Below are 21,048 nucleotides of genomic sequence, written 5' to 3'. Positions count from 1 at the left end.
AGAGCTTGTTCCTGCCCACTTGGAACAAAGTCCCTTTGCCAACCTGCTTGATCAGCTGGGGGAAAAAGCATCCTCATTTACATAACCTCCTGGCCTTTTGTGTTTCAAGATGACACCATTCCAGAGAAGCAGTTTCCATATGAATGAAGGAGGCTAAAGGCCCAAAAATGCCCATCAAGACACTCACTAGGTATAGCTTCTCTGGATTATCTATGGATTTCTGATGTTTCCATCTCTTCCAATCTTGCAAAATGAGCTAGTGTTTGTGAATGCATGTGCACTCTTTCACTGTTCAATAATCAAATATTAAATTACTTTATTTACGAATCCCTGTGTGCCTACTGCACATAAGCTCTCCTACTATGTGCTGCAGGGATTAGGGAGACAGCCCTGCCTTGGAGAAGCAGTCAGGTGAGAAGATGCACCTAAACATTAAGTTCTATTTCTAATAGACTGAGCACACCAGAAGCAGAGGTACTGTCTTTTCTCTATATCTTCTGTATCATCAAAATACTGTATTGAGGACATAAACAGATGATCAATAAATAGTCTACATAGCAAATTTCCAAAATTGAAACCCATAATGATCACATACCAAATTTTAGAGGAAACCAGAAAGCTCCCTTCTGTCATTGTCAGGGGGCATATGATCGCCACAATCCAATATATGGTAGAAGTCATGGCAGACAGGAAACTGAGGAAAATACTCTGTGTGGTTCAAATCAAAAGCACATTTGAGTAAACAGAAAGGATAATTCAGCAGTGAAATTAGTCTCAACACCAGAGACATTACTTATTGGGGAAAATAATGTTTCACATCTGAAAAAACACATGTGGTTAGAAGGCTAGAATAGTCATCACAAAAATGTTTTTGTACTGAATTCACACCCTTAATGGTTTCTGTTCAAAAATGGAGTTCCATGAGCTTCACAGGTGTCAGTTTGCTTAGGATTCCCCTGGGCTGGGACTGGACCACAGAGGAGGCAAGGAAGGGCCTCTGGAGGCAACTGTCATCTCCTCTGCATCTAGAATCTCAAAACCGTGGCTGGAAACCTTGCCCACACTTACATTAACTTCTCTAAAGAACAAGGCATGCTCCCAAATGGGTTAAACCCAAGTTAGCACAGCACTGTCCCTTACACATTTAAGAATATGCAAAGAGAAATGACGACAGTTCTCACACTGTAATTTCAAATAGCAATTTCCCTATTATATAGTTTTTAATAGTGAAAGATTCTTTCTTTTTGTCCAGGTAAAAATGGAAGAAACACTCAGCTGCTCAGTGAGGCAGAGTTAAAGCATTCTGCAAAAACACCACTTTTGGAACAGGCAGAACCCCTGGGCTACCAATTTATGAACACACAACTAGGGGTACAAGACAACTGTCTTGTCACTGATTCATGCCCAGAGAAGGATTTTATTATTTAAACAAGCTTTAACAATAGATGTTTTATGGTAAACCATTTTGTACGACAAGCGACTGAGGGGAATAAAAAGAGTACATAGCAGAATCAAACACGGCCCTCCCTGAGGCTTTCACTAGCTTTCTTCTGAAGCTGCTGGGCACATCATTTCTTTTCCACTTCTATTTTATAAGTAGGGGTCTTGGTTTTCTGGCCATACCTGCAAGATTTGTTAATCAAATGAATTCCAGTCCTGTCAGTGTTATCTACTGAACCTATGCCAGCATGGCCTCCGGCGAAAATTCTGCCAGGGGCTGCAAGTCTCCCTCGTTTGGATATTTTTTCCTGGTTGAAAACTCTGTGCTTAAAATTTAGTTTCCTTTATCTTCATCCTGAGAAAGCACAGTCACTGAGAGGGAACCAACAGCATCTGAAGCCTTTCTGGGACCCATGGGGTGCACTAATTAACCTTCACTCGAGTTGAATACAACTGTGCAAGTTCATGCTGGAAAAGTCAAGGTTGCCAGTTATGCAAAACCACCCTGTGACTTCACCCACTACTGCCTTGGAAACGCATTCATGAATGACTGAGTTAATGGTCGTGGCAGGTTTAAGTATGTGTGAGTGTGTTTGTGAAATTGTAAGAATTTGCATGAATGTGTATTTGTGAGTGCTTGCTTGCATGTATGTATTTGTGTGTATTTTTGAGTGAACATGTGTATTTGTGTATACATGTGTGTGTTTGTGTATGAATCTATGAGTTAAGTGTGTTGTGTAAGGGTGTGTATTTGTGTATAATTTGAGTGTAAATGCATGTCTATGATGTGTGTGTGTTTGGGTGAATGTGTGTGTGTGGTTTGTGAATGTGAATGTGTGTATTTGGGTGTGTGTAGTTGTGTTGTGTATTTGTATATGGTTTTGTATAGGACTGCACACTCTTCGTATATATGTGAATGCATAATTTCCTGTGTCTAAGTTGCTGTGTGCAAATGTTACTGTGTGTATGAGTGTGGGTTGTTTGTGTATTTGTGTGTATGTGTATTCTTGTTTGTATGAGAGTGAGCGTTATGTGTAATCGTGCAGATGTGAGCTTCTGAGTGTTGTGACTGCGCGCTCGTGTGAGTGGGCATTTGTGTGTACTGAGTATACATGTATATTTCTGTGTGTGTGCGAGTGCGCGTGTGAGCGGCTCTGCGCTGCCGCCGCGCGCCTCCACTGCCCCGCGACCCGCCCCAGCCCCGCGCGGGAGCCCAGGCGGCGGCCGGCGGGGCGGGAGAGCGCAGGCAGCGCGCTCCGAAGGACGAGCGGGCTGCGCCGCAGTCACCGCCGCCGCGCCGACTCTGCCCTTTAAATCGGTCTGCAAGCCGATTACAGCTGATCTCCCACGTGACGTTTTACCTTCTGTCTCCCGGAGCGAGTTGCTCGAGGACAGTCCTCCTTCAACTGCCGCGCATCGTGCCTCCCCAGCCATCCGCGGGAGCTCCGGCTCCCGCAACTTCGTGCCAGGCAGCGGCCGGTGCCGGCGCCCTCACGGGGCCACTCTGCACGCGGGCGTCGGGGCTCGGGGGGCTTCGCTCAGCCAGGAGGGCGGCGGTCGCGGCCGGGAACGTGCCCTGGCCACAGCCGGGCGCCCTTCAGACCCACGCGACGCCGTGCTGCGGAGGCCGGCGGGGTGCCCTGTGCTCTGCGTCGGGAAAGGGGGCGCCCTTCGCCAACCGAGACCGGAGCGGGCGCGCCCTGGGGGAGCCAGCCGGCAGATGGCCGCGATGGAGGGCTGAGCGCCCGCGCCCTCACCATGCAGAAGAGCGTGCGCTACAACGAGGGGCACGCCCTGTACCTGGCCTGCCTGGCCCGCAAGGAGGGCACTAAACGCGGCCTCCTGAGCAAGAAGACAGCCGAGGCGAGCCGCTGGCACGAGAAGTGGTTCGCCCTCTACCAGAATGTGCTCTTCTACTTCGAGGGCGAGCAGAGCGGCCGCCCGGCGGGCATGTACCTCCTGGAGGGCTGCAGCTGCGAGCGGGCGCCCGCTCCACCCAGGGCCGGTGCCGGGCCAGGCGGCTCCCGGGATGCCCTGGACAAGCAGGTACCACGCGTCCTCTTGTCCCCGTGCCTCCGGCCACGGCACTTCCTAGCTCTTCAAACCTCATAGATCTAGGGCTCCACTGAAACAGGGACCACACTCCAAGATCCGAGGTTCCCCTGCGGCGTCAGTGGCAGGACAGCTCCATGCGCCTTCCCATCTCCAACTCCCTCTCTCCCCCCCACCTCCACGTAATCACTTGGAATAGAACTCGGCTTTGTTTCTTTCGCGACCCTGAAAGCGTTTGGGTCTTTTCACCTTCATTGCTAACCATCCGTTGCTTCACTAGACCTTGTTGGGAAGGATTTAGTGTGGTGACGTGTGTTGACACCTGTTGGATTTAGATTGGCGAGACGGAACTAACTTATTTGGAAAAGTTTGGTTTCTCCCTTAGCCCGCTGGTGCGTGTAGGTTTCTGTGCCTGCAGATGTTTGATCGCTGGTTTTGCAGGGAACAAACGGGGCTCCCAGGACGCACGGGCACTTTCTGTTGGCCATTCGATCTGTCTTTGTGGTTTATGTCCTTGCTAACATTTGACCTGCTGGGTCTAATTATGAAGGTAAATGTGTATCCATATCCCTCAGGATTAATATTTGGTAGCCACATTCCTGCTATGTTTAGACGTGTGGTCATTTTTAAAGAACGCCTCTGTGTACTTTCAAATGAATGTTTTGAAAATGAATGTGACCTTTTTATTCTGGATTGTAGTTTTATTTCTTTTGTTATGTTCGCACGCAGGGAGGAAGAAACCCTCTAGATTTAGTAACTTCCACCCCCCATTCCTGCAAATGTGAAATTTGTGTTTTTTTTCATTCACCATTTGTTATTAAAGTTAAAGCAGACTAATTTTATATTCCCAAATGTTCTCACTTCCCTTCTAGGTCTCCACCTTGAAAAAAAGGCTGATTGTCTTTGCTGCATAAAAATATTTTGCGGCTGAATTTTCCGCACAAATCAGACCAAACCTCAGATTATAGAACACAAATCAGAGTAGAACCTCGTGGTTCTACTGCAGACCACGAGGGCGGCTGTGAGAGGCGCTAGCGGTGGAAGGATGAATAAGATGCCTATATAACGCCTTGGGGCTTATAAAATAATGTGTAAAATTAAGAGGAGTTGAAAGTAGATCAACCAGAAGTTTGATTTTTTAACCCCCACTTTGGTGTCACTAGAAATCATTGACAGACTTAACTGTTTAAACTTGCTACAATACTTATAAAGCTGAAATTTAAAAAATATGTTCTTTGGTTTTTGAGGGTCTTGAGGGCCATTTAAAAGACTGACTTCCAATTTTGTAGATACAGATACTAGAAATATAAGTTTAAATTTAAAATCATGCGTTTTAGAATTTATATTGAGATCAGGAGAAGGGTTTTGAGGAAACAGAGATTTTCCTCAGGATCTTTTTTTTTTTCTGTTGGTGAGATTTTTTTTTTAGAGGTATGTGTTCCAAGGCATCACAGGAGCCAAAACTAGTAGTTTATAAAAAATGTATTCTGTCTAAAATAAAATAGGATACTTTAAATTACTCTGAATACATATCATTGACTTACTTCCAGATTATTTTTTTCTCTTTGTATATTTGCTTATATTAAAATAACCACTTTCTCTTTTTTTTGATCTGGGGGTAGAGAGTTGTTACCTGTTGCAACTTATATGGCTGACTAACATTCTAGAAAGAAAATATTTTTCTACTTGGAAAATATCTGGACTCTTCATCTTCAGGACACTTTCTTTATCCCACTTAATATGAAATGTAGCCTCCAAATAATTTGACTTTAATGCTGCTTTCTAATGGAAGTCCTAAACTGGTCATTTTAGAAAAACAATTTTCTGTTTGTCATGCAAGCTACGAGTATTTCCCCATCATTTTATATGTCTGTAAGAGGAGGTTAGAAATTAGAAGCTTTGAAGTTTGTAGAGTAACTGAGATGTAAAGAACAAGCATCCCAAAATGGATTATGAGTTGAATTGGGAGATCTGTCAAGTTTTGTCTTCTGTTAGGTGTGTTTCTGTGACTAGCAGATTGAAACTTTTCTCTAACACTGCCTGTCTGGGTGTGTCTGAAGAATTAAGAAACTGGGAGGATAGGAAATAAGAAGAAACATTCTATCTTAAATCTACAGTTTATGCATTTGATTCCCTTTCAGTTAATTTGTGTTGCTAATGTGCTACCATCATCTCAATCCCCTACACATGGTGGACCTGTGGAACTGGTGGAACCAGCAAGGTTGGGGGTGGATGTGAGGCACTGATCAGGGACCATCTCAAGGTCGGCTTCTCCAAGAATGCTTCTGGAGCTTTCCACATCAATATCTCCATCAGTCCCTGTAAATGTAGTTGAAGGTTAGGGCTTGACATAGGATTTAGGGAGGCAGAGTGGGTTTCCTCCACCATGTTTTAGTGTGACTTTTTAAGGCAAATCTCTTAACGTTTCTTCTTTTTTTTTTTTCTGTTAATGAAATATTTCTTAATATGTAAAAATTAAGAGTTTGACTAAGATGATTTCAAGTGTAAGCTTTTTGCTGTGTAGAGGATGTGAAAGACAGTTTCACAAGATTTAAAGATTACCAGCCTGTAATAAATACTGCATTAGAGAAACTAAGGATAAACAGGTGACTGATGTGGACATTCTGATAAATCAGTTAGGTCAACAGATGTGCAAATCTATAGTAACATCCTTACCTGAGATAGAGACAGTCCTATCATACACATTGGAGGGTGACATATTGTAATGTTGTTGACAGTTACTATAGTTAATGTAATTTTTCTATAAAATGACTAATCATTCTTGCCAGTTTAATTTCTATTTCTTCAAATAATTCTAATTAGTTATGTTTTTAGATAAGTTATAAGAAGAAAACACTCATTGGTTTAGTTCTTCTAAATAATTCAACCTAAGTTGGTTGACAAAAGAAAATAATAAAGTTTTTTTTAACTCCTTTGTCTTAAACTGTTTCCAGTTAAGAAGAAAAAAAGGCGATTTTCACTTTACAATGTGCCTAGGTTGAAGGCTTTTTGCATTGCTCCATTTTTTCAATAGTGCCCAAGATTTCACTTTGGTCAGTCCTTGGAGATTGTACGGCTTTCTTACTAACTTTCCATAGTGCTACTTAGGGATAGTTATGGTGATATAATTAAAATGAGTTAGTTAAACAAAATTTAGGTGGTGTTCCTTTTCTCCAAATGTGTATGGTGGCACTTCTAAAAAGGCTCTTTTTGTGGAAAATGAAAAGCTTACTTCTTTCCGAATGAAGTTGTTTCAGGGGGAAGGGAATTTGCATTTAGTAAGTACCTTCTATGTGCCAGGCTTGGCATTATCCTCCATGATCTCATCTTCACTTGAATCCCCTTTCAGCTCTTAGAGATTGGTAGTACTTTTTCATTTTTACATATGCCCACACTGAGGCTCAAAGAGCTCTAGGGAGATGATCAAAGTCAAACTCCAGGTATGAAGGCTGAATGATCATGATGAGTGTCTTACTAAGGAGACTATTTAAATCCACTGAGCTTCAAGAAATTTCAAATCTTGGTGGGATGGGGATGGGGTGGTAGTATATGAATCACTGTTTTGTTTATTTCTACTTCCCTTTAAAAATTATTTACAGGATGGTTGCCATCCTTGAGAAATACAATTGCAGGCCATTATATTTTCAGGGAAAAATGGGATTGATGTTTAAACAAATAATTTTACATGGCATTCATTTACCTCAGGAAGGGTCTTTAAAAATATTTGCACTTAGGGTGCAGGTACACCTCCCAGTTAGTCTGGTTTATTCCTAAGTGGCTGTGTCTGTCTGACTGGCTAGCAGGAGAGACATCCAGGAACAAAACTGTCTTTATTCTTATTGTCCTTGAAGTGTTAAGTGTTCTGTTCAGCCTGATTTCAGTTGTTTGAGGGCAAAACGTCTTCTTAATTTTGGAGGTTTAAAGTAGTTGGTACTTGTCATATTTGTGTTGAATTAAAAATGCTGATTTAATTTTAAAGGGATTAAACTTTATGTGATTTCCCCATCACCTTATTATTAGCCAGTCATTTTAGTCTTCCTATCTTGACCACAAGCAGAGGATTTTAATCATTTTATCAAATTAGGCAGAGCTGCCCTCAAGTCCTATTTGTGTAGGATGGGGAGTGTGGATGGTGGATTTTCATTCTAGTTCATGTTGTTTAACTGATGTGTAATGACCAACTCAGTATTTGTTTTTAGTCTTTGTCTACTGAACACAAATAAAGGAAAAATAGAATAAAAATATTTGCTAAATCTTATAAGAGGTTTTAAATATAATTTAGGGAAGAAATGATTACTTGAACTTTGTAATCTTTTTTTCCTTAAATTTAAGTGATGAAAAATAATTTTTTTTAACAAACTTAGTTACTTTAAATTTTGGCTACATCAAACCTAAGTATTTATATGATTGTACCCATAAAAAATTCAACATAAAAGGATCCATCATTGATGTGACAAATATACATAAAATTCATTTTTATTGTGACAAGTATTTTTTGTAGATTTAATAATTGAGAGCTACATGCAGTCTTAAATGGTGGAAAATACTTGTAGTGTGATAACACAATTTTTTCCTTCTTTTGGGAATTAAGAAATAGAGATATTTTCCTTTCATTGAGTGATGATAAACCCTAAAGCATGTGGGATAACCAAATGTTTCTGGGTTTAGCGAGCAAATGTTAAACAATTGTTGATATTGCTGTTTGTTTATTGCAGATTTTTTAAGGCTGATTTTGTCCATATTTTTCAATAAATAGTCATGCTACAGTCAACATAATTTTAATTTTGTAGAATAGAGAAACTGAGTCTTTAAGATTATTTTCTAATGAAAGAAGCCAGATTGACAAACAGTACAGATTTACTCAGGGCTTAGATCCTGATTTTCACAATTTTAAAGTAGCTTTGTGCTTTTATGCCTGTTCATTTGTCCTATAAGAAAGGGGTATGTGTGTATATGTGTGTGTGTTCACTGAGTTTGTTATTGTCTATCATTAAGTATTAAACATTGTTATACAGTTATATATATGTTAGAATTTACAGATTTTTATTTGTATCATTAACATTTTAAGATGTGAGTTGTAAATCCAATCTGTGTACAATTTGAGGAGCTTTATTCTTCAGGACTATGGATGTGTAATGCTTCTATCCAATTAATCACAGTATAAATTCCTCTCTGAAATTAATTCCAGACTGTATATAGTAAAATCTTAGTAAATCAAACTATAAATGATATTTGTTAGATATCCATGTAGCACTATGGTAAATTTTGGTTATTGTATAATATATGGCCACTATTCTAAGAATTAACCATTATTCCAAAATTACTCATACTATTTCAACTGATGTAATTTTCAAATATTAGATGTTTGGGGAATTATTAAATACATGATTTTGGTTCCACCAAAGGTTATTTTAGCATTTTTGCCCAAGGAATTAAAATATGATTGTGCATATATGTAGGGGGAAACAAATAGCAGGTGTTTCTTTTTCTTTTCATTTTTGTTTGAGAAAACAGTGGTGATAGTGAGTGAAACAGAGTTGCAGAAAGCATGTGTTGTCACAGTTTTCTGTTTTACTGGCATTTGAAAAACTTGTGATTCTATGAAAAATAAAGATTCAAATCAGTTTTCCTAAAACTCCTCACAGTGAATGCAAAATGCCCTGAACATACTTTTAGGGAGAAGACAGAGAATAAAAAAGAAGTTTGAGTTGGTATGTGTTTATTTAAGTAATATTTCTTTTTCTTTTTGAACCGTACAGGAAGAAATAAGAGAGTTGGGGAGGCTTATATAAGCATAATTTACAAGCATCAGCATTGAATGAGGTAATGAAAGCTACAGTTCTCATAAGAGTTGAGAAGATACAAATGACATTAAAAAAAAGCTATGCTTAAAAATAAAATTTATTCATCTTAGTGCTTTATTTTTTCAACTGAAGACCACAATTTCTCTTATTAGTTTTTCCTGTGCTTACCAGTGTGTCACTGCTGAGACCTGTGATGATGGAAACAGCAGGGATCTGAGGGACTCTGGTGACTTTGCATCCTTTTCAGGTTCCTGAAATGTTTTATTTTCTCATTGTCTGATTTAATGTAGGCAATGCCTGATTCATTTCCTGAACTTTATTTATGAGCCTATGCCATTTGTGTGACTAATGTAAACAGTGGCGTTAGTGTTGTCCAATGGAGGGACGATTGGAAAGCTATAGCAATATCTCTTTCTAAGCCTAGACTCCCCGTGTCCCCCGTAGGATAGGGATCATGACAGTTCGCATCCATCATCGGGTTGCTGTGAGGCTCCTAGGCAAGAGCTCTTGCCGAACTCCTGACACAGGGCCTGGCACAGGAAGAGTCAGCACATTTTGCAGTTGGTGTTTGTTACTCCCCGTTCTAACATAATTTTTCTTTGACTTTCTTCTTTTTGTTTTTATTACTAGGGTCATTTAGGAAGTTTTTTCCTTCTTTCCTCTTTAAAAATACTTTTAATTAAAAGCAAATCCTGGACATCATATTATTTCACTTGTAAGTAAGGAAGATTTTCCTTTTTGGCATGGCCCTTGTTTGGCGCTGAAAGATTGTACTAGATGTAACTCTGAAAAGAAAGATCTTGGAAAGAGTTTGTAATGTGTTTCTGTTTTAATGTGTGTTATAATGGCCATCTTTTGTTTTTTCGATATCATTATAAAGGGAAAAACCTTAACACAGTAGCCGTGAAGACATAAAGGTGATAGAATTAGCTTTTACGTAACTTCCAACATGTTGAATCCTAAAGAAAATTAATTTAAAATCAGTTGTTTAACCATGATCCTGGTGTAAAGGTGTTTTTATTTTTTGACCTCACTCTAGGGGGAATTAAATGATCAGTAATTCTCTTTTTGAGGAATCTTCTTTTCTTCATTGAAGTTAATTTACCAAATTCTTGACTCTTGTTTAGAGTTAAGAATGAGTGCTTCCTCTGCCTCTGCTATTAAGGTTTCTTCTCTCTCAGTATTTTGCATAGTTTTTCAAAGGTCAGAACATTATTCATAAACCAATGTTTCCTCCGTCTTTCAAGATCAATTCTGAGATTAACAGCTAGTCGATGTTATTTTAAGACAATTACTACGGTTTCATTAATCAAGTGTGTAGTTTGCTTTTTTAGTGTTGCTAAACTTTTCTATGTTAGTTGGTTTCTGCCTATGTGATTTGATTTAACCCCTTTTGGTTGCAAGGAAGAGGTGTGAACTACGTTCTTTTGAATAGTCACCTCTGTGTGGAGCAGGGGGACAGTGGGAATATTGTAAGGCAATATAAGGGGGAGTCTTGATCTAGTACCTTCATGGCCACCTGGCTGTTACTCTCTGGACACTGGCACTGTGACCTGTTTTGCATTGTGTTTATGCTTTCCTGGTTCCTGACTGCTTCTGTTTTCTCACAGCTTCTCCTTCCCCTAACTTCAGGCTGTCGTGCCCCTCACAGTGCTGACTCAACATGTTGTGGCCTCGTTCTCCCTGCTTTTTTCTGCTTCAGTTCTCACTGCAGCATCTGTTACTCCCTCAGTACATCTAGCTCATATTCTTGTGATAGAGAATCTGATTGGCTCAGGTCACACTTGGGGGCTAGACAAAAACACTGCCAGTCCATGGATTGCCTGCTTAACAGCGGGGGCTGTGGGTGAGGGAGTTCCATGGAAATTTTGGTGGGTGAGCTAGATATTATTATTGACATATCTAGTGTATTCATCAAGCTAGTTAATACTTTTTTCACCAAACTAGTATTTATTCATTATAAGCCACATTCCCTTCCTTCAGTAGCAGTTTTGTACCCTCACTTTATCAATAAGATATTTCCAATAATACAGTTTCTGTCCTCTGGTCCTGATTGCCCTCCTGTATTGCTTAGGGTTCATGTTCATAATTTTTCTATATTTTTAATATTTTAATATTAAAAACTGATTTGAACATTGTATATACAGAAAAGTACACAAATCATAATTGTGTCACTTGATGAATTTTCACAAAGTGAATGCATTTTTGTTAGCAGCTCCCAGTTCAAGCAATTGACATGATCAGCCCTCTAGAAACTAACCTCATGTCTTTTCCTCTTCACTGCTGCTAATCATGGGTAGCCACCACCCTTACTTCTAATGTTAAGGATCGATTTTGCCTGTTTTTGAACTTCACCATACACTCATGTGGTTAATTTCTTGTCATTTCTTTGTAGTTTTCTACTGGATGAATATAGAGATCTTTCTTGACATACGATGGGGTTACGGCCTAATAAATCGTTGTAAGTTGAAAGTATCTTTAAATCAAAAATTCATTTAGTGCACCTAACCTACTAATAAAAATCATAATTTAGTCTAGCCTTCCTTAAATGTACCTAGCTTCCCTTAAGGTGTCTTATGTTAGCCCACAGTTAGGCAAAAATCATTTAACCAAAGGCTTTTTTATAATAAAATGTTGATGATTTCATGTAATTTATTGACTACTGTACTGAAAATGAAAAATAGCAGTTGTAAGTGTATCAGTTGTTTACCTTCTTGATCGTGTGGCTGACTAGCCTGGCTTGACAAGAGAATATCAGCAACCTGGGAAAGGATCAAAATCCGAAATCTGAAGTATGGTTTCTACTGAATGTGCATCATTTTTGCATGTTTGTAAAGTTGAAAAAAATTCTAAGTCACAACACTGTAAATGGGTGCCTTCTGTACAGTAATTTCTATATTTACAGTTGTGGACATTTGGATTCTTCTAACATGAAACTATTACAAATAATACAGCTCTGAAAATGCTTCTACAAGTCCTTTGGCTGCATATACATGTATGCATTTTTGTTGGGTATATACCTAGGAATGAAATTGTTCAGGACATATATTTATTCATCTTCAATAATTACTGCTAAACAGTTTTTCAAAATAGTTATATCAATTTATGTTCCCACAGGCAGTGTTTAAGAATTCTAGTTGCTCTACATCCTGCCAACACTTGATATCATCAATTTTTTTAGTTTTGAGCATCCTAATGCACAAGTAATAATAGTATCTCCTTTTGGTTTTCATTTTCATTTCTCTGGTAATGAAGTTGAGCAACTTTTCAACTATTTATTGACCATTTAATTGTTTTCTGTTTTAAAGTGTTGATGTTCAATCTTTTGCCAATTTTTTATTGAACTGTCCTACTGATCTGTAGGAATTTTAAAATATTAAGTATGAATTGCCATTTTTGTACCTCAAAAATGATTGAATGTCAGAATTTCATATTGCTCATCCTTATATATATGAAGACACGAGTCCTTTGTCACTTATATGTATTGCAAATCTTTTCTACTCTGGCTTGCCTTTCTGCTCTTAAAGGTGTCTTTTGATGAAGAGAAGTTAAAAAATTTAATGTAGTGTATATGCTACCAATCTTTTTTCTTTTTGGCATTTGTCTGCCCTTGAAATGAATGGGGATGGCAACTAGGTGCTTTGTGTGGAAGATGCAGAAACTGGGACCCTCTCTTGCTGCTCTGTGGTAAAAGTAATCAAGTGGATCACAAAAGATGCAGCAGTAAGTAAAACAGAATGTACTTGCAGCAGTTTTCGACTGCCATACCAGGGTGTTTTCCCTTTGGAGAGAGGCTCCAGAGGCAGTTCTTAAAGACAAAATATCATAATGTTCTTCCCTCCTTCATCCATTCTGGGGTCTGAGGTGTTCCCTCCCCAGGGAACTGGGTTGTTTTCTTCCTCCAGAAATGCATACATTTGTATTCACTGAAAGACTGTACAAGAATTTCATAGCAGTATTAATACTAAATCTGGGTGACCCATTCCAGTAGCTCTAACTTCACTTTGTTTTTAGTCATTCCCTACTTGGAAAGGTCAGATGAAAGAGGAACAAGGGCACTTTTATAAAACTTAACCAGAGTTAAGCTTCAATCCTTGATGTCCTCTTTCACCCATGCTGCCATGTGCAGGGTGTCTCAACCAGGCCATTCTGATGAGCTGTTAGGAGAGGAAAAAAATGCATTATTCCCAGCAATGGTCAAGAATCCTCATTTTCAAAACATATCTATATAATGCTCTATACCTACCCCCTTTTGTCCTGATCATTACCCAGGAAGTGACCAAGAAGGGATAATCCTCTTCTTGGAATAACTGCATTCAGGGATGAAACTGCCTTACTCAAGTGTATGGACCAGGATGGGGTGAGGGAGAGAGAGGTGGACAACCAGGGCATTCTTGAGTACACAGGTTAGTTTCAAGGGCCACAAAGGTGTGGCTGGAAGCAGCAAACCAGTAGCCTGAAACAGTATCAACAGTGGTGAGGCAGGATTGAAAGCCCTGAAAGGGGTCTGAAGGTCTGATGTAGCCAATCTGCCAGGAGTGAGAGGGGATAACACTCCTCCTGATGTGGCCTTTCACATTGTGAGACAAATGGGTCAACTTCTGGCAGACTGGACAGCTGTACCATTGGCAACAGCCCCAAATCAGTCCTGTGCCCTGACTAGAGCAACTGCATCTGCTTTTGCTTCTACATAGCTGACACCAAGGGTTAATGGCCACAGCATCCCAGTGGATATCACTGAGTTTCAGCTTAGCCAAACCATCTGCAAACCAGGCCCAGACATTTAGGGAATCTCTGCAAATCATTGAATTAGTCATTTTGTGTCCAGGTTGCAGAGCAGATAAAGTTTCCTGCAGAGGGATACTTGCTACTTCAATAAAGCTAAGATTCTCCTGAGGCTAGACCAGTTAGATTCTTGAATAGACCTTTTCCATTTGACAAGCAAAGTTTTGGCCCTTACTGCCTAGTTAGTTCTTGAGTCTGAGTTGGTTCATTCTAAAATGGGAATATCAGGTTGTAAGGCTTCTGTGATCAGTTTTGACAATGGCTCAGCAGTAAGCTATGCCCGCATGCCTTGTAATTTTGCTTGAATGCTGGACATTGTTTCGGAAAAATAAAAGATAATTTTGAGTCTCTGCACGATGTTATTTTCCTTCAGAGAGGATTTACTTTTGCTTTCTTGCAGTCATTAGTGTGTAGTTACATTACATTAATACATTCTGAGAATGAGCTGGTGAAAACTAGGTTTCAGGCTTTGTGAGAACTTGTCTATTTCCAGTTTGCCCTAATTTCTACAGTTTATCCTTTCCAAGGTCTTATCTGGAATTCTGGTTGTTTATACAACCCCCTCCTCCTTGGACTCCCCTTAGCCCTAAGGGACTGCCAAAACCTCAGTGTTTTTGGTTTCCAGACTCTTAGCTGCTGCTTTCTGCTTGGCGTCCTACCCTCTTGGCACTGTACCTCATAGAAACTGATAAATTCCTTGAGAGGAATAACTTGAAAGACTGTCAGACTCACTAGTTTACTTCCCTTCTCTAAGTTTTCTTTACTCCCTAGGTCCTGGCTCTCTTGTTAGCTCACTGATGCTTTCAGATGGACTATTATTTTGTGTTGTGTCCAGCTTTTCTAATTGTTCTTAGTGTGTGTGTTTTGTGTTGGTGGTGGTGGCCATTACCACCAAAAGCTACTTTTCCATTACCATTCAGCAATCAGTTTTAATAGTGATTCTAAAAATGAGTGAAACTCCTTTCAAAACAGTGTAAAAATTTTCTTTTTTTTTTCCTGGAAATTGATCTGTTAATTACTTCTACTTCAGAAAGGGTAAACTACTAAGAAGGCAAATCACAACCTACCCTTGTTTTATCAATTTAATTCTGAACATCTTTGAGTGTGGTGTTTTTGAACAAAATGAAAAATATCATTTTTTAGCCATAAGGTTTTTTTTTTTTACAGATTTTTACGTTATCCTACTATTGAATGGTAAGGTGTATATCTTGAGGGTACTGAGGTGTTAAGTCCCATTTTATTTCTTATACAGTGGGTTTAGTTTAAACTTTTAAATGTTTTCTCATATCTGATGTCTATGTATCTATCCATCTATCTATGTCCATCTGCCTATCTATCTAGCTAAGTTGATTGGCATTTTATTTAAAGCAGTCATCTTTCATTAGGCATATATCAGCCCTTTCTTAGAAGTAAAACAAAATAAAATGAGACTATTTCATTTAGGATACTAACTTGTTAGTGTTTTGTATTATACTATTGTAGGAGCTACCATTGATTGAGTGCTGACTTCGGGTCAAAGAGTCAAGCTCTTTACATGTATTATCTCATTTAATTGTCATACCATTCTGAGATGACAGTATCCTCTATTCTGCAGGTAAGGATGCTGAGGCTTCCAGTAGTTTGGTAAATTGCTCAGGGCAAATCTTTACTAAGTGTCAATCTTGGCTAATAGAGCCTACTTTAGTAACTTAGCATCTGTTGGGTTTGGCCCTTAGCTAGGAGCTAGAAATATATTACTAGGAGAGAACATTTTTTGTTTTCAGTCTCATTCTTCTTCATCTCGGTACATTTGCAGTTTGAGTAGAAAACTTCTCAGTCTGAGGTGGCCACATCCATAAAGACCACAAGGTAAATTATTGTGTCCAGCCTAGATTCATGAAAGTATGCCACCAAAGCAAAGCTGTGGGCCCCTACTTACCGAATGGAAATAGTAGATCCAGTTTATAAGACCTCTGTAGTTTCTATGTACCTGGCCCTGTGCTGAGGCCTGAGAACGGGGACATGGTATAGATGGGGGTGTTGGAGAACAGGTCAGTCTGTTTCCAAAGCACCCTCGTCATTGTGCTGTGCTGCTGACTTACAGGGCGGGTTTCTTTCCTGGTGTCTGCCCAGCACCATAAGGGGCCCAGCCCTGAGGATACAGAAGACACAGCCCTCCCTGCCCTTTCAGACCTTGCCTATGCTATGGCTCCTGACTCTGAGAAGATTTCTTAAATTTTGGTATGAGTGCACACCCTTGATTTATGCTACCACGTTTTGGTCACTAGGTCTAACTAGGTTGCAGTCTCCCCTGACCCAGAACAGCACATACTGTTGTCTGAAACACTGGACAGTTGAGAATAATACTTGAAACCTGTGTCATCAGTGTAAATGTAACAAATTAGAAAGGGCATTTATGTACACAGTCTTTCTGTTCTGGCCCAAAGTATCTTCTTGTATTTGTTTTGCTGACAAGTTTCACCTGGTGTCTCTGGAATTTGCAGTCAGATGGTTAACAGTAGCATCCTGTGATTGTAGTGCCTTAGCTGTAATTTCCTCCTGTGAATGTTATAAAAGTTCGTTTCAGCATGCCAGTTTGAGCTGAGACCATCCTCCTTCCTGCTCCCCTGCCATGTCTTTATCTTCTAATGCTGAAGATGCAATAGCATTCCATTGAGCTGAGTGGTACAGAATGCACAGTATATTGGGGCAAAGTTCAAGTTCTAGATCCACCTTTAACAAGCTGTGTAAAGCTTAGTCATTTCCTCATTAGGAAAATGAGCATGATAATTTCTACATCATAAAGAAAGTGGGTATATTAAATTAATTTAGCTCTGGAGACTAAAATGCTTAAAGAATGTTATTTTTAAGTTCTTCACCATTACATTTTTTCATTTAAGTGAGGGCGATTTAAACAGGAAATCAGTCGAAAGTTTGATTACTACAGATTGTGTATTCTGTTCATTTTATGGTCATTTTTGAGAATCCTGAACTCCGCCTAGCTTGTAGGCATTTTTATGAGTCCAAGGTTTTTATGAGTTCAAAAGACATTATTAAATTTTAAATTCATTCTCAAAAAGGAGTCATATTTATTGTGTAATATTTGAAAATCACAGAGAACTATAAAATAAGAAAATCAAAATCTCCTGAAATACTACCCTTTAGGGAATTGAATTGTTGGAATATTTCCTTCAACAGTTTTTTTCTATGTATGCATATAATAAATAGACATTTTTAAAGGGGAGCACATTTGAGATCATATTGTATGTAGCGTTTTGAATATTGATATTTTTATTGAACAATATATTGTGAGCATTTGTTTGCTGATAAAATTTTTTAAAAAACATTGTTTTTAATGACTATATGGCATTCTTTTTGATTTTACAGATATCAAATAAATATTTTTCTACTGTTGGATATTTAGATTGTTTTGATACTGTAAGCTATTGTAAGTAATGCTGCAGTGAACATCAGGATGACATTGGTGAATAAGCTGTCAGGGTAGGTAGAGCCACATGCAAACAAATGAACAAGCAAAACTTTCATTTTAACCCCCATGACAAGGGTATTTTCCCCTACCTCTTCACCTTAATGAAAAACCACTCTCTTTTGCATATCAAGGTAGTTTTGTAACTGGTTGAAAACCCAACCTACAACATAAATTTCTAGAATGAAAATATGATATCATCTGTGAATAAAATATAGGAGTAAATATGGCCAAATGTGGTAATCTAATTTCTGGAAACATAACTAGACTATGAATGCTTTGTGGTGGAATTTACTCTCCATAGGGTGATATTTTTTATGATTAGTTAGAATGCTGGGGACCATGATCAATGAACTCCATTCATTGGCACAAAGTAGAAATGTCTAAAATTTCCATATTCCACTGATTCTAAGTATACTTGGATTATAATCTTTTACATTTTCTGAAATTAGCATGTGTTTTCAATCAATGTGCACATATGATTAATGTGGTAATTGTTTTCCTGTAAACTTTTAATAAATTAAGTTGCATTTTACAATCCTATCATAGAAACAAAGGGTAGCTTCCAGATTAAGATACTTGACATTTATTTGTGTTTTCAAAGCTCTTTGCTGTGTCTGCATATTCACAAGAGCATAGGAGTATAAGTGTCTATATTGCATCATATACTATGGGCCTTTGTCCTTTTGATAATTAAAAGATAGGGAATATCATGACGTGCTTACTCTAAAAGTCTGCTTGGAAAGATGGCAGATGTCAATAGCAGGGTATATTTTTCTTGGTTGCTTTTTATTTCTTCCTTCAGTCCATTTGGGCTACAAGGTCTTGGGTTACTAAAATTCAAGATGCTGCTTCTTCATACAACTATTACATTACCTACATTTTTGGCAGTGGGTTTTCATATTCTTCCTTTATAGTTACAGAATGGCAAATTTGAGTGTTTGATAATTTTAGCCCATCTTTAGATTTGATTGTATTACATTTGTGTTTTAAAAAGACCAAAACAAAACCAACCCTCCTGGGTTAGGATACTCATTCTTTCCTAACTTTAATGTTGTTAACAGCTGCCTTGTATCCTTGGGCTTATTGTTACCCTTTTTACAGGGACATCACATCCCTAGAGCCCCACCAGACCTCCATCATGGCTGTCCCTGTGGCTTTTAATAATGAGAATAGTTTTGATCACAGACAGAACTCCTGAAAGAATACCACTGAACTTGTTATGTCCTTCTATTTTAAAACTTACACCCTGCTGTGAATTTCAATAAATAGGCTTTTTAGTTTTGATGTGATAGTAAAACAAAACATTTTATTTGAAAATTACTTTGTAGTCTTGGAAGTCAGGTTTGTCACTTTGAGTAAGGGAGGAAGTGGCTTGTCACCTGGCTGCCTTGTTGGCCAGCAAAGTGGAATGCTTCCTTCTGGAGAGTCCATTCACTGCATCCCCTGAGAGCACAGTTCCTGAGTTTCCTGGGTTTGCTGCTCATGATATCACAGTAAAATTCAGGCAAGCATTTTCTAGATACTTTGTAATCTCTTTTGCACATTTGTCTTAAAGTCACTTAACAGTTTTGGAGCTGTGTCTTTAGATATGGATCGTGATACTGTAGTCCCAATATGCTAACACTAGTTACTAAGTCACTGTTGGGAAGTGAAAGCCTTCCATTTTAGATTTTCCTAAGACTAGTTATTGTTAATACTGTTTGGCTTCTCATTGCTTAATTGATACCCCAGCATGGGTTCCAAAATTTCCAGGACAATTTTGATTTCAAATATTTCATCTCTACAGTCCCATAAGAACATTTGGGTTTTCAGGCCATTAAGTCTTGATTTCCTTTGGATATATGGCACCTGTACCTTCTGATAGCTTTGAAAATATTACAAAATGCTGGTTAGACTCTTGAATGGCATTCTCAGAAGTCCATGTGGTACAACTGAGATGGAAAAAGACTTTATACAAGGGTTGTTGTTAGTTATTGCTGAGGCTTGTGAGTGTACATGTGTGTGTGTGTGTGTGTGTGTGTGTTGTGTTGCTGTACTAACTAATCTTTTTAGGAGGTATCCCAAATAGTTCCTTTCTTACATTAAAAAGTATCTAGTTTCAATGCACAAAGCACAGTGTGTTATATTATGGAAATGATGAAGTGTGTTATAAAGGGAAATAGAAGTTTGACCATGAATTCATTAACCAGCAGGGGAGCACTACAGTGATGTGCTCAGACCCTGAAATGATAAATCAGGATGAGGATTCACGTGGCTTTTCTGCACACGAAGATTTGAATGTCTATCCTCACCTCTGGTGTCTTTTAGGAAGCCTGAAGGTGCTTACAAACCAGGTCTCCCTTCATCAGAGCCAGGGCACTTCATTCCTTCATTTATTCACTAAGCAGGTTTTGAGCATTTGCTGCAAAGCACTGGACTGAGGCCAACAAAAGAAGTTGCAGGTCTAGTCTTCGCAGTCGAGAAAGTGTCTAACTAGGGAGGAGATGAGGTTATGTGTTTGAGGGAGTTCTCTGATGGTGTCTGAGGCTTAGTAATGTCTGTACATATTCAGGGGATGAGGAAGACTTTTCTGGCTTTGAGGTCACGAAGGATTACAGGATCATAGGAGGTCCTTGGCCCTTGACAGAGGAACCAAGTCTAACTGGCAGGAAGAAGGAAGAGTTAAGCTCATTTTGGCTTAAGAAGGGGACATTTAGGCTCAAATTAAAAGTAACATTTGGGCAAGATAGGAAAGGTGATCAGGACAGACCACGTTCACTGGCTTGTGAGTCGCGGAGAGCCTTGGAGGAACACAGTGCAGAGAGGGCAGAGGCAGAGGTGAGTTGAAAGGATGATGTGGCATAGTTTGGAGGGAAAATGGAATGCAGTAAGATGGCAGCCTGAGAAGGGACCTAGGAACTTGGTTCTATTATTAATTAAGGTTTATTGTAAGAATATTTTCCTGATATCCAGCAGATCTTTACAAAATTAGCCTAAAGCAGTGCCTCTCAAAGTGAGCCACATGTTATGAACAATATCCTCTTGTGTGCCTTGGTACTTGTACTTGGTAAAATGGGTTACTTGTTAAAATGGATTCACACCAAAAAAGTTGGTGGAAAAGCTGAATTAACCAAAACAGGATTTTTCATAACCATGACAGTATTTTTCAGAAACTTTACTGTGCAAATGTTTTTGCTAATCTTCCCTTACTTGATAGTCTATTCTAGAAAGAAGGTGGGCTGGCACAGTGAGCTGCAGACCAGAGCTGCAGCACCCCTTCACCCCTAATCCCCCTCTGGCCTGTTTTCATCACCGCCAACTCATTGGAGTGGCCACTGTGGCAAATGCAGGACACTAAATGGTGGAATATCTGTTTAGGGATCTCAGTAGCTGAGTGCCCTCTGTTCTAGCTGTCTTCCCAAGTTGTGTTGACCTGGGCTGCAGGGAGGAGACAGGGACCCACTGGGATCCAGGGTACAGTGATGGCAGCAGCCTTGCCCACCCCTGGGCCAGTTGCTC

The 21,048-nt window shown here is 39.2% G+C and overlaps 1 protein-coding gene across 3 annotated transcripts in view; it reads left to right on the top strand.

Moving 5' to 3' along the window:
* The first annotated feature begins 3,197 nt into the window (after positions 1-3,197).
* Positions 3,198-21,048, top strand: part of RASGRF2 (Ras protein specific guanine nucleotide releasing factor 2) — a 222,706-nt gene continuing 204,855 nt past the window's right edge. For 2 of the 3 annotated variants that reach the window (XM_036914178.2, XM_036914177.2), the window contains exon 1: positions 3,199-3,486. In XM_036914178.2, the coding sequence (XP_036770073.2) occupies positions 3,199-3,486 (288 nt within the window). Of the gene's footprint in view, positions 3,487-21,048 lie in introns of all 3 variants that reach the window. The other variant, XM_036914180.2, reaches the window with a different exon arrangement.

This window comes from Manis pentadactyla, chromosome 2, assembly GCF_030020395.1.
Source record: "Manis pentadactyla isolate mManPen7 chromosome 2, mManPen7.hap1, whole genome shotgun sequence".
Lineage (NCBI taxonomy): Eukaryota > Metazoa > Chordata > Mammalia > Pholidota > Manidae > Manis > Manis pentadactyla.
Note: the sequence above shows the minus strand (reverse complement) of the source record. Positions and strands in the feature narration are given on the sequence as shown.